General features: G+C 44.2%; 1 protein-coding gene across 4 annotated transcripts in view; it reads left to right on the top strand.

Annotated features, from left to right (window-relative positions):
- SARDH (sarcosine dehydrogenase) overlaps nucleotides 1-15,582 on the top strand; it is a 263,164-nt gene that overhangs the window by 54,138 nt on the left and 193,444 nt on the right. For all 4 annotated transcript variants that reach the window (XR_008399747.1, XM_053695898.1, XM_053695900.1 and 1 more), the window contains exon 8: nucleotides 9,250-9,379. Coding sequence is in view for 3 of the 4 variants with exons in the window: in XM_053695898.1 (XP_053551873.1) it covers nucleotides 9,250-9,379 (130 nt within the window). In the remaining variant the exon portion in view is untranslated. The remainder of the gene's footprint in view (nucleotides 1-9,249; nucleotides 9,380-15,582) is intronic.

Below are 15,582 nucleotides of genomic sequence, written 5' to 3'. Positions count from 1 at the left end.
CCCCTCTTTTGCTCTCTCTCCCCTCTTTTGCTCTCTCTCCCCTCTTTTGCTCTCTCTCCCCTCTTTTGCTCTCTCTCTCCCCTCTTTTGCTCTCTCTCTCCCCTCTTTTGCTCTCTCTCTCCCCTCTTTTGCTCTCTCTCTCCCCTCTTTTGCTCTCTCTCTCCCCTCTTTTGCTCTCTCTCTCCCCTCTTTTGCTCTCTCTCTCCCCTCTTTTGCTCTCTCTCTCTCCCCTCTTTTGCTCTCTCTCTCTCCCCTCTTTTGCTCTCTCTCTCTCCCCTCTTTTGCTCTCTCTCTCTCTCTCTCTCTCTCTCTCTCTCTCTCTCTCTCTCTCTCTCCCCTCTTTTGGTCTCTCTCTCTCTCTCCCCTCTTTTGCTCTCTCCCCTCTTTTGCTCTCTCTCTCTCTCTCTCTCCCCTCTTTTGCTCTCTCTCTCTCTCCCCTCTTTTGCTCTCTCTCTCCCCTCTTTTGCTCTCTCTCTCTCCCCTCTTTTGCTCTCTTTCTCTCCCCTCTTTTGCTCTCTTTCTCTCCCCTCTTTTGCTCTCTTTCTCTCCCCTCTTTTGCTCTCTTTCTCTCCCCTCTTTTGCTCTCTTTCTCTCCCCTCTTTTGCTCTCTTTCTCTCCCCTCTTTTGCTCTCTTTCTCTCCCCTCTTTTGCTCTCTTTCTCTCCCCTCTTTGGCTCTCTCTCTCTCCCCTCTTTTGCTCTCTCTCTCTCTCTCTCCTCTTTTGCGCTCTCTCTCTCTCTCTCCCCTCTTTTGCTCTCTCTCTCCCCTCTTTTGCTCTCTCTCTCTCTCCCCTCTTTTGCTCTCTCTCTCTCTCCCCTCTTTTGCTCTCTCTCTCTCCCCTCTTTTGCTCTCTCTCTCTCCCCTCTTTTGCTCTCTTTCTCTCCCCTCTTTTGCTCTCTTTCTCTCCCCTCTTTGGCTCTCTTTCTCTCCCCTCTTTGGCTCTCTTTCTCTCCCCACTTTGGCTCTCTCTCTCCCCTCTTTGGCTCTTTCCCCCCCCTCTCTTTTGTTCTCTCTCCACCCTCTTTGGCTCTCTCCCCCTCTCTTTTGTTCTCCCCCCTCTTTGGCTCTCCCCCCTCTCTTTTTCTCTCTCTCCCCCCTCTTTTGCTCTCTCTCTCCCCTCTCTCTACTCTCTCTCTCTCTCTCTCTCTCTCCCCTCTCTCTCCTCTCTCTCTCCCCTCTTTTGCTCTCTCTCCCCTCTTTTGCTCTCTCTCTCTCTCTCCCCTCTTTTGCTCTCTCTCCCCTCTTTTTGCTCTCTCTCCCCTCTTTTTGCTCTCTCTCCCCTCTTTTTGCTCTCTCTCCCCTCTTTTTGCTCTCTCTCCCCTCTTTTGCTCTCTCTCCCCTCTTTTGCTCTCTCTCTCTCTCCCCTCTTTTGCTCTCTCTCTCTCCTCTTTTGCTCTCTCTCTCTCTCTCCCCTCTTTTGCTCTCTCTCTCCCCTCTTTTGCTCTCTCTCTCCCCTCTTTTGCTCTCTTTCTCCCCTCTTTTGCTCTCTCTCTCTCCCCTCTTTTGCTCTCTCTCCCCTCTTTTGCTCTCTCTCCCCTCTTTTGCTCTCTCTCCCCTCTTTTGCTCTCTCTCCCCTCTTTTGCTCTCTCTCTCTCCCCTCTTTTGCTCTCTCTCTCTCTCTCTCTCTCTCCCCTCTTTTGCTCTCTCCCCTCTTTTGCTCTCTCTCTCCCCTCTTTTGCTCTCTCTCTCTCTCTCTCTCTCCCCTCTTTTGCTCTCTCTCTCCCCTCTTTTGCTCTCTCTCTCTCTCCTCTTTTGCTCTATTTCTCTCTTTCCTCTTTTGCTCTCTCTCTCCCCTCTTTTGCTCTCTCTCTCCCCTCTTTTGCTCTCTCTCTCTCTCCCCTCTTTTGCTCTCTCTCTCTCTCTCTCTCTCTCTCTCTCTCCCCTCTTTTGCTCTCTCTCTCTCCCCTCTTTTGCTCTCTCTCCCCTCTCTCTGGCTCTCTCTCCCCCCCTCTTTGGCTCTTTCCCCCCTCTCTTTTGTTCTCTCTCCCCCCTCTTTGGCTCTCTCCCCCCTCTCTTTTGTTCTCTCTCTCCCCCTCTTTGGCTCTCCCCCCCTCTATTTTGCTCTCTCTCCCCCCTCTTGCTCTCTCTCTCCCCTCTTTGGCTCTCTTCCCCTCTCTTTTGTTCTCTCTCCCCCCTCTTTGGCTATTTCCCCCCTCTTTGGCTCTCTCCCCCCTATCTTTTGTTCTCTCTCTCCCCTCTTTGGCTCTCTCCCCCCTATCTTTTGCTCTCTCCCCCCCCCCTCTTTTGCTCTCTCTCCCCCCTCTTTTGTTCTCTCTCCCCCCTCTTTTGTTCTCTCTCCCCCCTTTCCTTTGCTCTCTCCCCCCTTTCCTTTGCTCTCTCCCCCCTCTTTTGCTCTCTCTCCCCCCTTTCTTTTGCTCTCTCTCCCCCCTTTCTTTTGCTCTCTCCCCCCTCTCTTGCTTTCTCTTCCCCTCTCTGGCTCTCTCTTTCAAACCCTTTTTCGCTCTCTGGCCACGCCCCCATCGTGGCAGCCCGCCCGACCACGCCCCCACCGGCTGCACTCCCGTCGGCCACGCCCCCTGACACGCCGCTTTATATATATATGTGTGTGTGTACACGGGCCATTTTTTGCAGTACAGCGGTCCCACCCCTTGCTCTCTCTCTCCCCCCTCTCTTTTGCTTTCTCTCCCCCCTCTCTTTTGCTTTCTCTCCCCCCTCTCTTTTGCTTTCTCTCCCCCCTCTCTTTTGCTCTCTCTCTCCCCCCTCTTTTGCTCTCTCTCTCCCCCCTCTTTTGCTCTCACTCCCCTTCTCTCTTGCACTCTCTCTCCCCTCCTCTCTCTTGCTCTCTCTCCCCTCCTCTCTCTTGCTCTCTCCCCCCTTTTTCTTGCTCTCTCTCCCCCCTCTTTGGCTCTCTCTTCCCTTTCTTTTGCGCTCTCTCCCCTCTCTTTTGCTCTCTCTCTCTCCCCTCTTTTGCTCTTTCTCTCCCCTCTTTGGCTCTCTCCCCCCTCTCTTTTGCTCTCTCTCCCTCTCTTTGGCTCTCTCCCCCTCTCTTTTGCTCTCTCTCTCCCCTCTTTTTTTCTCTCTCTCCCCCCTCTTTTGCTCTCTCTCTCCCCTCTTTTGCTCTCTCTCTCCCCTCTTTTGCTCTCTCTCTCCCCTCTTTTGCTCTCTCTCTCCCCTCTTTTGCTCTCTCTCTCCCCTCTTTTGCTCTCTCTCTCCCCTCTTTTGCTCTCTCTCTCCCCTCTTTTGCTCTCTCTCTCTCTCTCTCTCTCCCCTCTTTTGGTCTCTCTCTCTCTCCCCTCTTTTGCTCTCTCCCCTCTTTTGCTCTCTCTCTCCCCTCTTTTGCTCTCTCTCTCCCCTCTTTTGCTCTCTCTCCCCTCTTTTGCTCTCTCTCTCTCCCCTCTTTTGCTCTCTCTCTCTCTCCCCTCTTTTGCTCTCTCTCTCTCTCCCCTCTTTTGCTCTCTCTCTCTCTCCCCTCTTTTGCTCTCTCTCTCTCTCCCCTCTTTTGCTCTCTCTCTCTCCCCCCTCTTTTGCTCTCTCTCTCCCCCTCTTTTGCTCTCTCTCTCCCCCTCTTTTGCTCTCTCTCTCCCCTCTTTTGCTCTCTCTCTCCCCTCTTTTGCTCTCTCTCTCCCCTCTTTTGCTCTCTCTCTCCCCTCTTTTGCTCTCTTTCTCTCCCCTCTTTTGCTCTCTCTCCCCTCTTTTGCTCTCTCTCTCTCTCTCTCTCCCCTCTTTTGCTCTCTCTCTCTCCCCTCTTTTGCTCTCTCTCTCCCCTCTTTTGCTCTCTCTCTCCCCTCTTTTGCTCTCTCTCTCTCTCCCCTCTTTTGCTCTCTCTCTCCCCTCTTTTGCTCTCTCTCCCCCCTCTTTTGCTCTCTCTCCCCTCTTTTGCTCTCTCTCCCCTCTTTTGCTCTCTCTCCGCTCTTTTGCTCTCTCTCCCCTCTTTTGCTCTCTCTCCCCTCTTTTGCTCTCTCTCTCCCCTCTTTTGCTCTCTCTCTCCCCTCTTTTGCTCTCTCCCCTCTTTTGCTCTCTCTCTCTCTCCCCTCTTTTGCTCTCTCTCCCCTCTTTTGCTCTCTCTCTCTCTCTCTCTCCCCTCTTTTGCTCTCTCTCTCTCCCCTCTTTTGCTCTCTCTCTCCCCTCTTTTGCTCTCTCTCTCCCCTCTTTTGCTCTCTCCTCTCTCTCTCCCCCTCTTTTGCTCTCTCTCTCCCCTCTTTTGCTCTCTCTCCCCCCTCTTTTGCTCTCTCTCTCCCCTCTTTTGCTCTCTCTCCCCTCTTTTTCTCTCTCTCCCCTCTTTTGCTCTCTCTCCGCTCTTTTGCTCTCTCTCCCCTCTTTTGCTCTCTCTCCCCTCTTTTGCTCTCTCTCTCCCCTCTTTTGCTCTCTCTCTCCCCTCTTTTGCTCTCTCCCCTCTTTTGCTCTCTCTCTCTCTCCCCTCTTTTGCTCTCTCTCCCCTCTTTTGCTCTCTCTCCGCTCTTTTGCTCTCTCTCCCCTCTTTTGCTCTCTCTCTCCCCTCTTTTGCTCTCTCCCCTCTTTTGCTCTCTCTCTCTCCCCTCTTTTGCTCTCTCTCTCTCTCTCTCTCTCTCTCTCTCTCTCTCTCTCTCTCTCTCTCCCCTCTTTTGCTCTCTCTCTCTCTCTCTCCCCTCTTTTGCTCTCTCTCTCTCTCTCTCTCTCTCTCCTCTTTTGCTCTCTCTCTCTCTCCCCTCTTTTGTTCTCTCTCTCTCTCTCTCTCTCTCTCTCTCTCTCTCTCTCTCTCCCCTCTTTTGCTCTCTCTCTCTCCCCCCTCTTTTGCTCTCTCTCTCTCCCCCCTCTTTTGCTCTCTCTCTCTCCCCCCCTCTTTTGCTCTCTCTCTCTCTCTCTCTCTCCCCTCTTTTGCTCTCTCTCTCTCCCCTCTTTTGCTCTCTCTCTCCCCTCTCTCTGGCGCTCTATCTCCCCTCTCTCTGGCTCTCTCTCCCCTCTCTCTTTTGTTCTCTCTCTCCCCCTCTTTGGCTCTCCCTCCTCTCTTTTGCTCTCTCTCCCCCTCTTTTGCTTTTCTCTCTCCCCTCTTGCTCTCTCTCTCCCCTCTTGCTCTCTCTCTCCCCTCTTTGGCTCTCTTCCTCTCTCTTTTGTTCTCTCTCCCCCCTCTTTGGCTATTTCCCCCCTCTTTGGCTCTCTCCCCCCTATCTTTTGTTCTCTCTCTCCCCTCTTTGGCTCTCTCCCCCTTCTCTTTTGCTCTTTCTTCCCCTCTTTTGCTCTCTCTCCCCCCCCCCCCCTCTTTTGCTCTCTCTCTCCCCCCTCTTTTGTTCTCTCTCCCCCTCTTTGGCTCTCTCCCCCCTCTCTTTTGTTCTCTCTCTCCCCCTCTTTGGCTCTCTCCCCTCTTTGGCTCTCTTCCCCTCTCTTTTGTTCTCTCTCCCCCCCTCTTTGGCTATTTCCCCCCTCTTTGGCTCTCTCCCCCCTATCTTTTGTTCTCTCTCTCTCCCCTCTTTGGCTCTCTCCCCCTTCTCTTTTGCTCTTTGTTCCCCTCTTTTGCTCTCTCTCTCCCCCCCCCTCTTTTGCTCTCTCTCTCTCCCCCCTCTTTTGTTCTCTCTCCCCCCTTTCCTTTGCTCTCTCTCCCCCCTTTCTTTTGCTCTCTCTCCACCCTTTCTTTTGCTCTCTCCCCCCTCTCTTGCTTTCTCTTCCCCTCTCTGGCTCTCTCTTTCAAACCCTTTGCGCTCTCTGGCCACGCCCCCATCGTGGCAGCCCGCCCGGCCACGCCCCCATTGCGGCACTCGACCACGCCCCCACCGCTGCGCTCCCATCGGCCACGCCCCCTGACACGCCGCTTTAGCCTTGCTCTGTGTGGAGTGCTCTCTGCTGTCAGGATCCAAACGGCCAGGTATGTTTGTCCTGTGCAGTCTCTACTGCGCATGACTGCATCTGACAAACATACTTGGCCGTTTGTTATATATGATGTATGAGTGTATATATATGTGTGTGTGTGTGTGTCTGTTTATATATTTGTATATGTATATATATGTGTGTGTATATATAAATGTGAGTGTGTGTGTATATGTATGTGTATGTATATATATATATATATATATATATATATATATATATATATATATATGTATGTGTGTGTATATATATATATATATATATATATCCCAAAAAGAGCACTCTCACATATACATAAACTTAAATCACATCCCCCGCAGTGTTTCAGAAACATTAAAATCATGACCAATGTGTAGAATGGCCCCTATCAGTGAGCAGGGTCACACTTAACATTTGTGGGGCCCTGGGCAAGACAAATTTGAGGTGCCCCTCAGCCAGCACCCTTATTCCTCTTCCCCTATATACCCTGCCCCCTGTAACTCCCACCTTGCCCAATATTCAGTGTAACCTATATAAAGAATTACACCTCCTGATATCATAAACACTTCTTCACAAAATAAATACAGAATGCACATTCTTATACCATCACCCCTGGGCGATTGCCCCTCTCGCCCTCACTCAGGGCAACCCTGAGTAACTGACTCATTTTATAGGGGTTCATTTTTTGTGATGTATTACATGACGCAGGGTTTGGAGGTATGAGTGCACTAAACAGGTCTGGTGTTTTATAAAGTGTATAGGGGAGGGCCAGAGGGTCTGTTGTTTTATAAAGTGTATAGGGGAGGGCCAGAGGGTCTGTTGTTTTACAAAGTGTATAGGGGAGCACTAGAAGGTCTGTTGTTTTATAAAGTGTATAGGGGAGGGCCAGAAGGTCTGTTGTTTTATAAAGTGTATAGGGGGGCCCCAGAAGGTCTGTTGTTTTATAAAGTGTATAGGGGAGCACCAGAAGGTCTGTTGTTTTATAGAGTGTATAGGGGAGCGCCAGAAGGTCTGTTGTTTTATAAAGTGTATAGGGGAGCACCTGAAGGTCTGTTGTTTTATAAAGTGTATAGGGGAGGGCCAGAAGGTCTGTTGTTTTATAAAGTGTATAGGGGAGCACCAGAAGGTCTGTTGTTTTATAAAGTGTATAGGGGAGGGCCAGAAGGTCTGTTGTTTTATAAAGTGTATAGGGGAGCGCCAGAAGGTCTGTTGTTTTATAAAGTGTATAGGGGAGCGCCAGAAGGTCTGTTGTTTTATAAAGTGTATAGGGGAGGGCCAGAAGGTTTGTTGTTTTATAAAGTGTATAGGGGAGCACCAGAAGGTTTGTTGTTTTATAAAGTGTATAGGGGAGCGCCAGAAGGTCTGTTGTTTTATAAAGTGTATAGGGGAGCGCCAGAAGGTCTGTTGTTTTATAAAGTGTATAGGGGAGGGCCAGAAGGTCTGTTGTTTTATAAAGTGTATAGGGGAGGGCCAGAAGGTTTGTTGTTTTATAAAGTGTATAGGGGAGCGCCAGAAGGTCTGTTGTTTTATAAAGTGTATAGGGGAGGGCCAGAAGGTTTGTTGTTTTATAAAGTGTATAGGGGAGCACCAGAACGTCTGTTGTTTTATAAAGTGTATAGGGGAGCGCCAGAAGGTCTGTTATTTTATAAAGTGTATAGGGGAGGGCCAGAAGGTCTGTTGTTTTATAAAGTGTATAGGGGAGCGCCAGAAGGTCTGTTGTTTTATAAAGTGTATAAGGGAGCGCCAGAAGGTCTGTTGTTTTATAAAGTGTATAGGGGAGGGCCAGAAGGTTTGTTTTTTTATAAAGTGTATAGGGGAGCACCAGAAGGTCTGTTATTTTATAAAGTGTATAGGGGAGCGCCAGAAGGTCTGTTGTTTTATAAAGTGTATAGGGGAGCTCCAGAAGGTCTGTTGTTTTATAAAGTGTATAGGGGAGCGCCAGAAGGTCTGTTGTTTTATAAAGTGTATAGGGGAGCGCCAGAAGGTCTGTTGTTTTATAAAGTGTATAGGGGAGCGCCAGAAGGTCTGTTGTTTTATAAAGTGTATAGGGGAGCGCCAGAAGGTCTGTTTTATAAAGTTTATAGGGGAGCGCCAGAAGGTCTGTTGTTTTATAAAGTGTATAGGGGAGCGTCAGAAGGCCTGGTGTTTTATAAAGTGTATAGGGGAGCGCCAGAAGGTCTGTTGTTTTATAAAATGTATAGGGGAGGGCCAGAAGGTCTGTTGTTTTACTTGCAACTTATACAATAAATGTTACATTTTAATATGTTTCCAAAGCTGTGGGTGTTGCTATGTATTGCTCTCTATATATTGTGGACTCTACAAAGGCACATTGAACATTTATCTTCATTCTCGTATATATTAATGTTTTTTTATGTACCTGCAAGTCTGGAAATCTTTCATGTTTTAAATGAAGTTACCATTCTATGTTTGAATGGTCAGTCTTTGGCTTTTAAGGGTTAAGCACAGCCAGAGTTTGCATGGACTATACTCAAGTTGGCAGTGTTAAATATAACTTATGACATTCAGGTTTGGCTGCTGAACTCGATACGTCCTCTTTGTGGTTGATTTTTATTCAGTAACTTGTGGTCGGATGGAGAGGTATTGCTGATGTTGGTTTTATTGTTTGAATTGTGATTACTTTGTTGACGTGATGTTGGGGTATTGGGCCCTGATAAATAGCCAATAAACACAATCCCAAAGAATTGAATCAACCCCATAGTTTTTTTTTATTTAAATGACTTTTCTTCCTGTACTTCTCTAAAGGGACATGAAACACACATTTTTACTTCTTGATTTAGAAAGAACATGCAATTTAACAACTTTCAAATTTACTTCTATTATCTAATTTGCTTTATTTTCTTGATATATTTTGCTGAAAAGCATATTTAGATAGGCTCAGTAGAAGTAAATTGGAATGTTGTTTAAAATTGAATTCTCTCTATCTGAATCATGAAAGAATATTTTTGGGTTTAGTGTCCCTTTAAGTTGGAGACCCAGGCAGTGTCTGTCTTAAAGGGACATTAAACACTTTGAGATGGTAATATAAAATGATAAAGTCTATATATAAAACAACTCTGCAGTATACTTTCATTATTTATTTTGTCCTCTTTGCCTGTAATTCCATTCTGAAATTGTGAGCTTTTCAGTTCCTGTTAGAAATGGAAGTGCAGAACACTGTTAAATCCAGCACAACCATTGGCTGCACACTCTAGTGACCTATTTATAACTGTCTCTAATTGGCCACAGCAGAGAAGGTAACACAAGTTACAACATGGCAGCTCCCAGTGTTTTATAGACACTAAAACTTTACACTTATTTTGTCACTTTTTAAACAACTAATTAAACTTTAAAAAATACATCTACATGTTAGTCATGGACTAATCTTTTCTTTGAATGTATCATTCTATCTAGCGTGTATTTAGTGTTTAATGTCCCTTTAATATTAAAATTAATAACCTTCTTCCCTGTTTAGGTCTCAGATAAGTTTGCTTTCGGTCTCTTTGATCTGGACTGGGATGTTTTCATGCAGCACATTCAAGGAGCCATCAACCGGGTTCCAGCGCTGGAGAAAACCGGTATCAAATCCACTGTTTGTGGCCCAGGTGAGTAGTCATTGGCACAGAAAAAGTTAATGATTTCAGAGCTTTGAAAGCTGGCACAGCAGATAACTGGGACTGAAGTCTTTTGCTATTTCCTGAGCAGTCACAATTATGCAGCCTGATGTGTGTGAAAAAATTGAATAATGATATTGAGAGGGAGTCATGAAACGACCTTGAATTTCACTGTGGTCGCTCGCTGGAGCTCCAGTTTAACAAATGTAAAGATGAGCTGGTCTGTAGGTGGCAGCAGAAGCGCAACTAATGTTTTGTAATCACCAGGAGCCAAAAAAAAAAAAGACCTGCAGATTATTACTGAAAGACGGAATTTGACAGCAGAGGAGAACCAAAAAAACCTTTCAGCTCTGCAGTTATCATATCTACCTAAAAACATTAGTTTACCCCTTGGCTGCAGTTGATTCTGTGGCAAACTGCGTTAGAGTTGGTAGTGGTCCAACATTTATCTAAAGTGTAAATTGGCTGAATACCCACAATACAAAGGTGAGTTCCAAATATCAGGGTCTCGGGGCAACACCTTTGCTACCCAATCCTCGCTTCATATTAGGATACATCCTAAAGTCTTGAAAAGAATCATGCACTACCCATTACCTAACCTACTACACAAATGACCTCTGTCCCCCAGTCTGCTATATTTGTTACTTGCTAACTGCCATCCTATAACCACACTCCCACAGCCTAACTGATAGACCACACTTGTTACCCACATCCCAACAACTGCTGTCCCTTTAATACAACATTGTTTTTATTTCCTGCTGCCCCTAAAACCCCTCAACCCACATCAGATTGTATTATCCAGTGCTATTAGACATTATCCCTGGTAACTTTACAATGTAAATCATTTTGATATAATGTCGAGGCAGGTGGTTAATACTACTATTTGTCTGTACGTTTGTTCTTGATATTACCTTTGCTTTCTAAAAAATGAGCTTATCTAATAAGAACAGTTGTTTTTTTACCCGTGAATTAATATATTTCTTAGGATCTGCTTGTAACCTTGTATTTTGAATGGTTGAGATGACGTACTGTAGTGTTTTTCAGAGTTCCGTCTTCATTAGATGAATTGTAAATACAATCTGTACAGAGATATTCTGTAAAACAGCAAGAAAACCACTATACTTATCATGATAAGGTTCTGCTTTATTGATAGTGCTCAGTGGCGAGGTGAAAGTGTCAGTTAACAAGACAGAAGAGGGGCGCCAGTACTCGGCGACCTAAGGGTCAAGTGCACACAGCGGACTCTATTCCACTGATATTATCATGATAAGGTTCTGCTTTAGTGATAGTACTTAGTAACATAGTAGATAAGGTTGAAAAAAGACTGTAGTCCATCGAGTTCAACCTATACAAATCTAAAATACTTACAAAAAGTTCCAGTTAAGCTTAAATAACCCCACTAAAAGGTGACCCATTTAATACTAGCAATCATATCCATGAATTTTGTTTATATACAGAAATGTATCCAGACTATTTTTAAATGTATCTAGGGTATTGGCATTCACTACCTCCTTTGGTAATGAGTTCCACAATTTTATTGCTCTTACAGTGAAAAAACATTTCCGTTGCAGGAGATGAAATCTCCTTTCCTCCAACCTTAAATTGTGACCTCTTGTCAGAAACAATTTTCTTGGAATAAACAGAGCTTCTGCCATCTCTGAATATGGGCCTTGAATATATTTATTTAAAGTAATCATGTCACCTCTCAAGCGCCTTTTTTCTAAAGAAAACAGACGCAGTTTGGCTAGCCTCTCCTTATAGGTTAATTTCTACAATCCCCAAGTCATTTATAAAAATATTAAAAAGAACAGGGCCCAGTACTGATCCCTGGGGAACTCCACTGATTACCTTTGTCCAATCTGAGTATGATCCATTTACTACTACTCGTTGCTCCCTATCTTTTATCCAGTTATTTATCCATGAGCTAACATTTTCAGCTATTCCCAGTCCCTTAATTTTGTGCATTAATCTCTCATGTGGCACTGTATCAAATGCCTTTGCAAAATCTAAGTATATCCCATCAACTGATTCCCCTTTATCTATCTATATTTTTACTTACTTCCTCGTAGAATCTAATTAGATTAGTTTGACTTGATCTATTTCTCCTAAAACCATGCTGATTAGAACTCATAATCTTGTTTACATATTGAGTTTAATATGCTCATCAATATAATCCCTTATAATCCCTTCAAATATCTTCCCCACTATTGATGTCAGACTAACTGGTCTATAGCTTCCTGGATCATCCCTGCTTCCTTTTTGAAGAGTGACCCCACGTCAGCTTTATACCAGTCCTGGGGTACCATGCCTGAGGATAATGAGTCTTGAAAAATTAAGAGTAGAGGTTTGTCTATAACAGTGCCAAGTTCCCTTAACACCCTTGGGTGTATTCCATCTGGCGAGATGAAAGTGTGTCAGTTAACAAGACAGAAGATGGCCGCCAATACTCAGCGACCTAAGGGTCAAGTGCACTCGGTGGACTCTATTCTACTGATATTATCATGAGGTTCTGCTTTATTGATAGATTTCAGTGGCGTGATGAAAGTGTGTGTCAGTTAACAAGACAGAAGAGGGGCGCCAATACTCAGCGACCTAAGGGTCAAGTGCACTCGGTGGACTCTATTCTACTGATATTATCATGAGGTTCTGCTTTATTGATAGATTTCAGTGGCGTGATGAAAGTGTGTGTCAGTTAACAAGACAGAAGAGGGGCGCCAATACTCAGCGACCTAAGGGTCAAGTGCACTCGGTGGACTCTATTCTACTGATATTGCACAGCGTGAGCAGCTCATTCATGTTGTGTGATAAGTGCTATGAGTGGATCCATATCTGGTGACCGTTTCTCGACACCGCTCCGTTCTGCTACCCTTCCTTTACTAAAGTGAGAGGGATAGGAAACAAGAAAATAGCCAGACAATTTGTCCCCTCGGGACATTGTGCTCTGTCATGTTCATGAAAACTAGGTCACTTCGCATTCCCTTCACTAACTAGATTGGACATGACATTTACAGGGGAGAGGCTTTGGCCGGACAAGATGCCAACTTATTTTGATTGAGGTGTAAGTACGGGCAACGGGTGGCAGTTCCCGTTCTCTTACTTCCCTATATTTAGCTTGTTTAACCCTTTGACTGTCTGAGAGATATGTAAGATATGCTGAAGCCAAAAGGTAGGATGCAGGCATTTCCCCATTGGTTACAGGCACATCATTTATTCATACAGCTATTTAGTGACACTTTTAGTAGTTTATTAATAAAGATGTAGTTATTTCAAATGAACAAGGACATACTTTAATAAGTTTATTAACAAATTTAGTGATTTGTAGTTAAATAAAAAATGTTTTACAGTAAAGTAAAAATTAAACTTAAAGAGAAGTCTACTTGTTTTTTGTTATTGTTTAAAAAGATTGAAAACACCTTTACTGCCCATTCCCCAGCTTTGCACAACTAACATTGTTATATGGGTAATACAAGGATTGTCTAGCTTTTTAACAAATATCAATTAGACTGTTCCTTTAAATTATTCTATTATCAAATTGGGTGTGCTGATGCTATTGGTATCTTGTTAAAGAGTAAACCTATGCAGGCTGATAGGAGCTTAGGAGCTTACACGTGTCTTTAGAAGTGTTTTCCACAATGCATAACATTGCTACACGTGCACACACCTGAGCTCCTATTAGCCTATGTAGAATTACTCTTTAACAAAAGATACCAAGAGAAGGAAGCAAATGTGATAATAGAATACATGAATAAATATGATGGCATTGGAACTCTGTAACTTTTACACACAAAACAATATAATGCTAAAAATAATAAGAATTTGTCTGATTTCTCTTCAGGCTGGTGAGTTTTTCATCATCAAACGAGTGTCCGATTGTCAACAACTTGTGGCATTTGCAGGAATGATCAGCTTGTTTTTCTACTGAGAATTATATTGTGTAACGAATGTTAGTTAGCTGCCCTTAATGAGATACACAGATCCCAAGGTAAAAATGATCTTTTAACCAATCCCTCAGGGTTTAGTTCCTTGTAATACTGGCCAGGCTTCTTGTAGAATTTCCAGACCAGATAGTTTTGGGAATCGACCCCTAGACACTATGGAATCCATTTATCATCCATGGACGGACAGGGGCGTGAATATTCACCCCTGTCCGCCCGACTTTTCCTCTGGCAGGCAGCAATCCACTGCTGCATTTACCATTGCACACGATCGCTCCTGTGCGCTCACCTGCAACCCCGCCCCCTGCCCATGTGATTGGGGAAATTTGAAATTCTCCACCTAAGAGGTGGAGAACAGGACAAGGAAGCAGCCGTCTGATGACCGCTGCTTGATAAATCAATGGGGAGAAGGGCTTAATAAATCGAGCCCTATAAGGGGGAAATTGGTGCAACCTGTTAAAAAGCTATCATGAAATACTGTTGTGGAAAATAGGTGAAACTTTATTCTAGATTAAAAAATGTCTTGTCATCTATGTAGTATTTATCAGCATATGAGTTTTGTTATTTACTTTGTTTTTGTGTGTGATATGTAATAACTACATTGCCACATTTCTATTATAGCTCATATGCATTCCAATGCAAACATGGTGTGCTCTAATTTTGTTAATGTGTATTTAACCCCTGCGTGTGGGTAAAAGTTCTACTCAGAAAATGCAGAGAACTGCTGATCTTGAACAAGAAATAGCCAATGAGCCCATTTGCAGAACAGTAACTAAACCCTGGCAATCACTGTCTGTATTCAGCTTGGCATCTTCAGTACTTGCTGCTCATAGCAGGACTTTAAAGGGACACTGAACCCAAATTTTTTCTTTCGTGATTTGTTAGGGTTTTTTAAGGGTGTATTGGGTGGGTTTTATTTTTCGGTTAGGGCTTTGGGCAGCAATAGAGCTAAATGCCCTTTTTAGGGCTATGCCCATCCAAATGCCCTTTTCAGGGCAATGGGGAGCTTAGGTTTTTTTAGTTAGGATTTTATTTGGGGGGTTGGTTGTGTGGGTGGTGGGTTTTACTGTTGGGGGGATTTGTTGGTATTTTCTTTTACAGGTAAAAGAGCTGATTTCTTTAGGGCAATGCCCCGCAAAAGGCCCTTTTAAGGGCTATTGGTAGTTTAGTTTAGGCTAGGGTTTTTTTATTGGGGGGGGGGGGCTTTTTATTTTGATAGGGCTATTAGATTAGGTGTAATTAGTTTAAAGATCTTGTAATTTGTTTTTTATTTTCTGTAATTTAGTGTTTTTTGTTTGTGATTTAGCTAATTTAATTTAATTTATTTAATTGTATTTAATGTAGGTGCTAGTGTAACTTAGGTTAGGTTTTATTTTACAGGTAAATTTGTATTTATTTTAGCTAGGTAGTTATGAAATAGTTAATAACCATTTACTAACTATTCTACCTAGTTAAAATAAATACAAATTTGCCTGTAAAATAAAAATAAATCCTAAGCTAACTACAATGCAACTATTAGTTATATTGTAGCTATTTTAGGGTTTATTTTATAGGTAAGTATTTTAGTTTTAAATAAGAATAATTTAGTTAATGATAGTAATTTTATTTAGATTTATTTAAATTATATTTAAGTTAGGAGGTGTTAGGGTTAGGGTTAGACTTAGGTTTAGGGGTTAATAAATTTAGAATAGTGGCGGCAACGTTGGGGGCGGCAGATTAGGGGTTAATAAATGTAGGTAGGTTGCGGCGACATTGGGGGAGGGAGATTAGGGGTTAATAAGTATAATGTAGGTGGCGGCGATGTTGGGGGCAGCAGATTAGGGGTTAATAAGTATAATGTAGGTGGCAGCGATGTCCGGAGCGGCAGATTAGGGGTTAATCAATATAATGTAGGTGGCGGCGATGTAGGGGGCGGCAGATTAGGGGTTAATAAGTGTAAGATTAGGGGTGTTTAAACTCGGGTTTATGTTAGGGTGTAAACATAAAATTTGTTTCCCCATAGGAATCAATGGAGCTGCGTTACTGAGTTTTACGCTGCTTATTGCAGGTGTTAGACTTTTTCTCAGCCGGCAATCCCCATTGATGTTTATGGGGAAATCGTGCACGAGCACGTATGACCAGCTCACCGCTGACTTAAGCAGCGCTGGTATTGGAGTGCGGTATGGAGCTCAATTTTGCTCTACGCTCACTTCTTGCCTGTTAACGCCGGGTTTGTAAAAACCTGTAAGACCAGCACTGTAGGTAAGTGAGCGGTGAGAA

Source organism: Bombina bombina, chromosome 12 (genome assembly GCF_027579735.1).
Source record: "Bombina bombina isolate aBomBom1 chromosome 12, aBomBom1.pri, whole genome shotgun sequence".
Lineage (NCBI taxonomy): Eukaryota > Metazoa > Chordata > Amphibia > Anura > Bombinatoridae > Bombina > Bombina bombina.
Note: the sequence above shows the minus strand (reverse complement) of the source record. Positions and strands in the feature narration are given on the sequence as shown.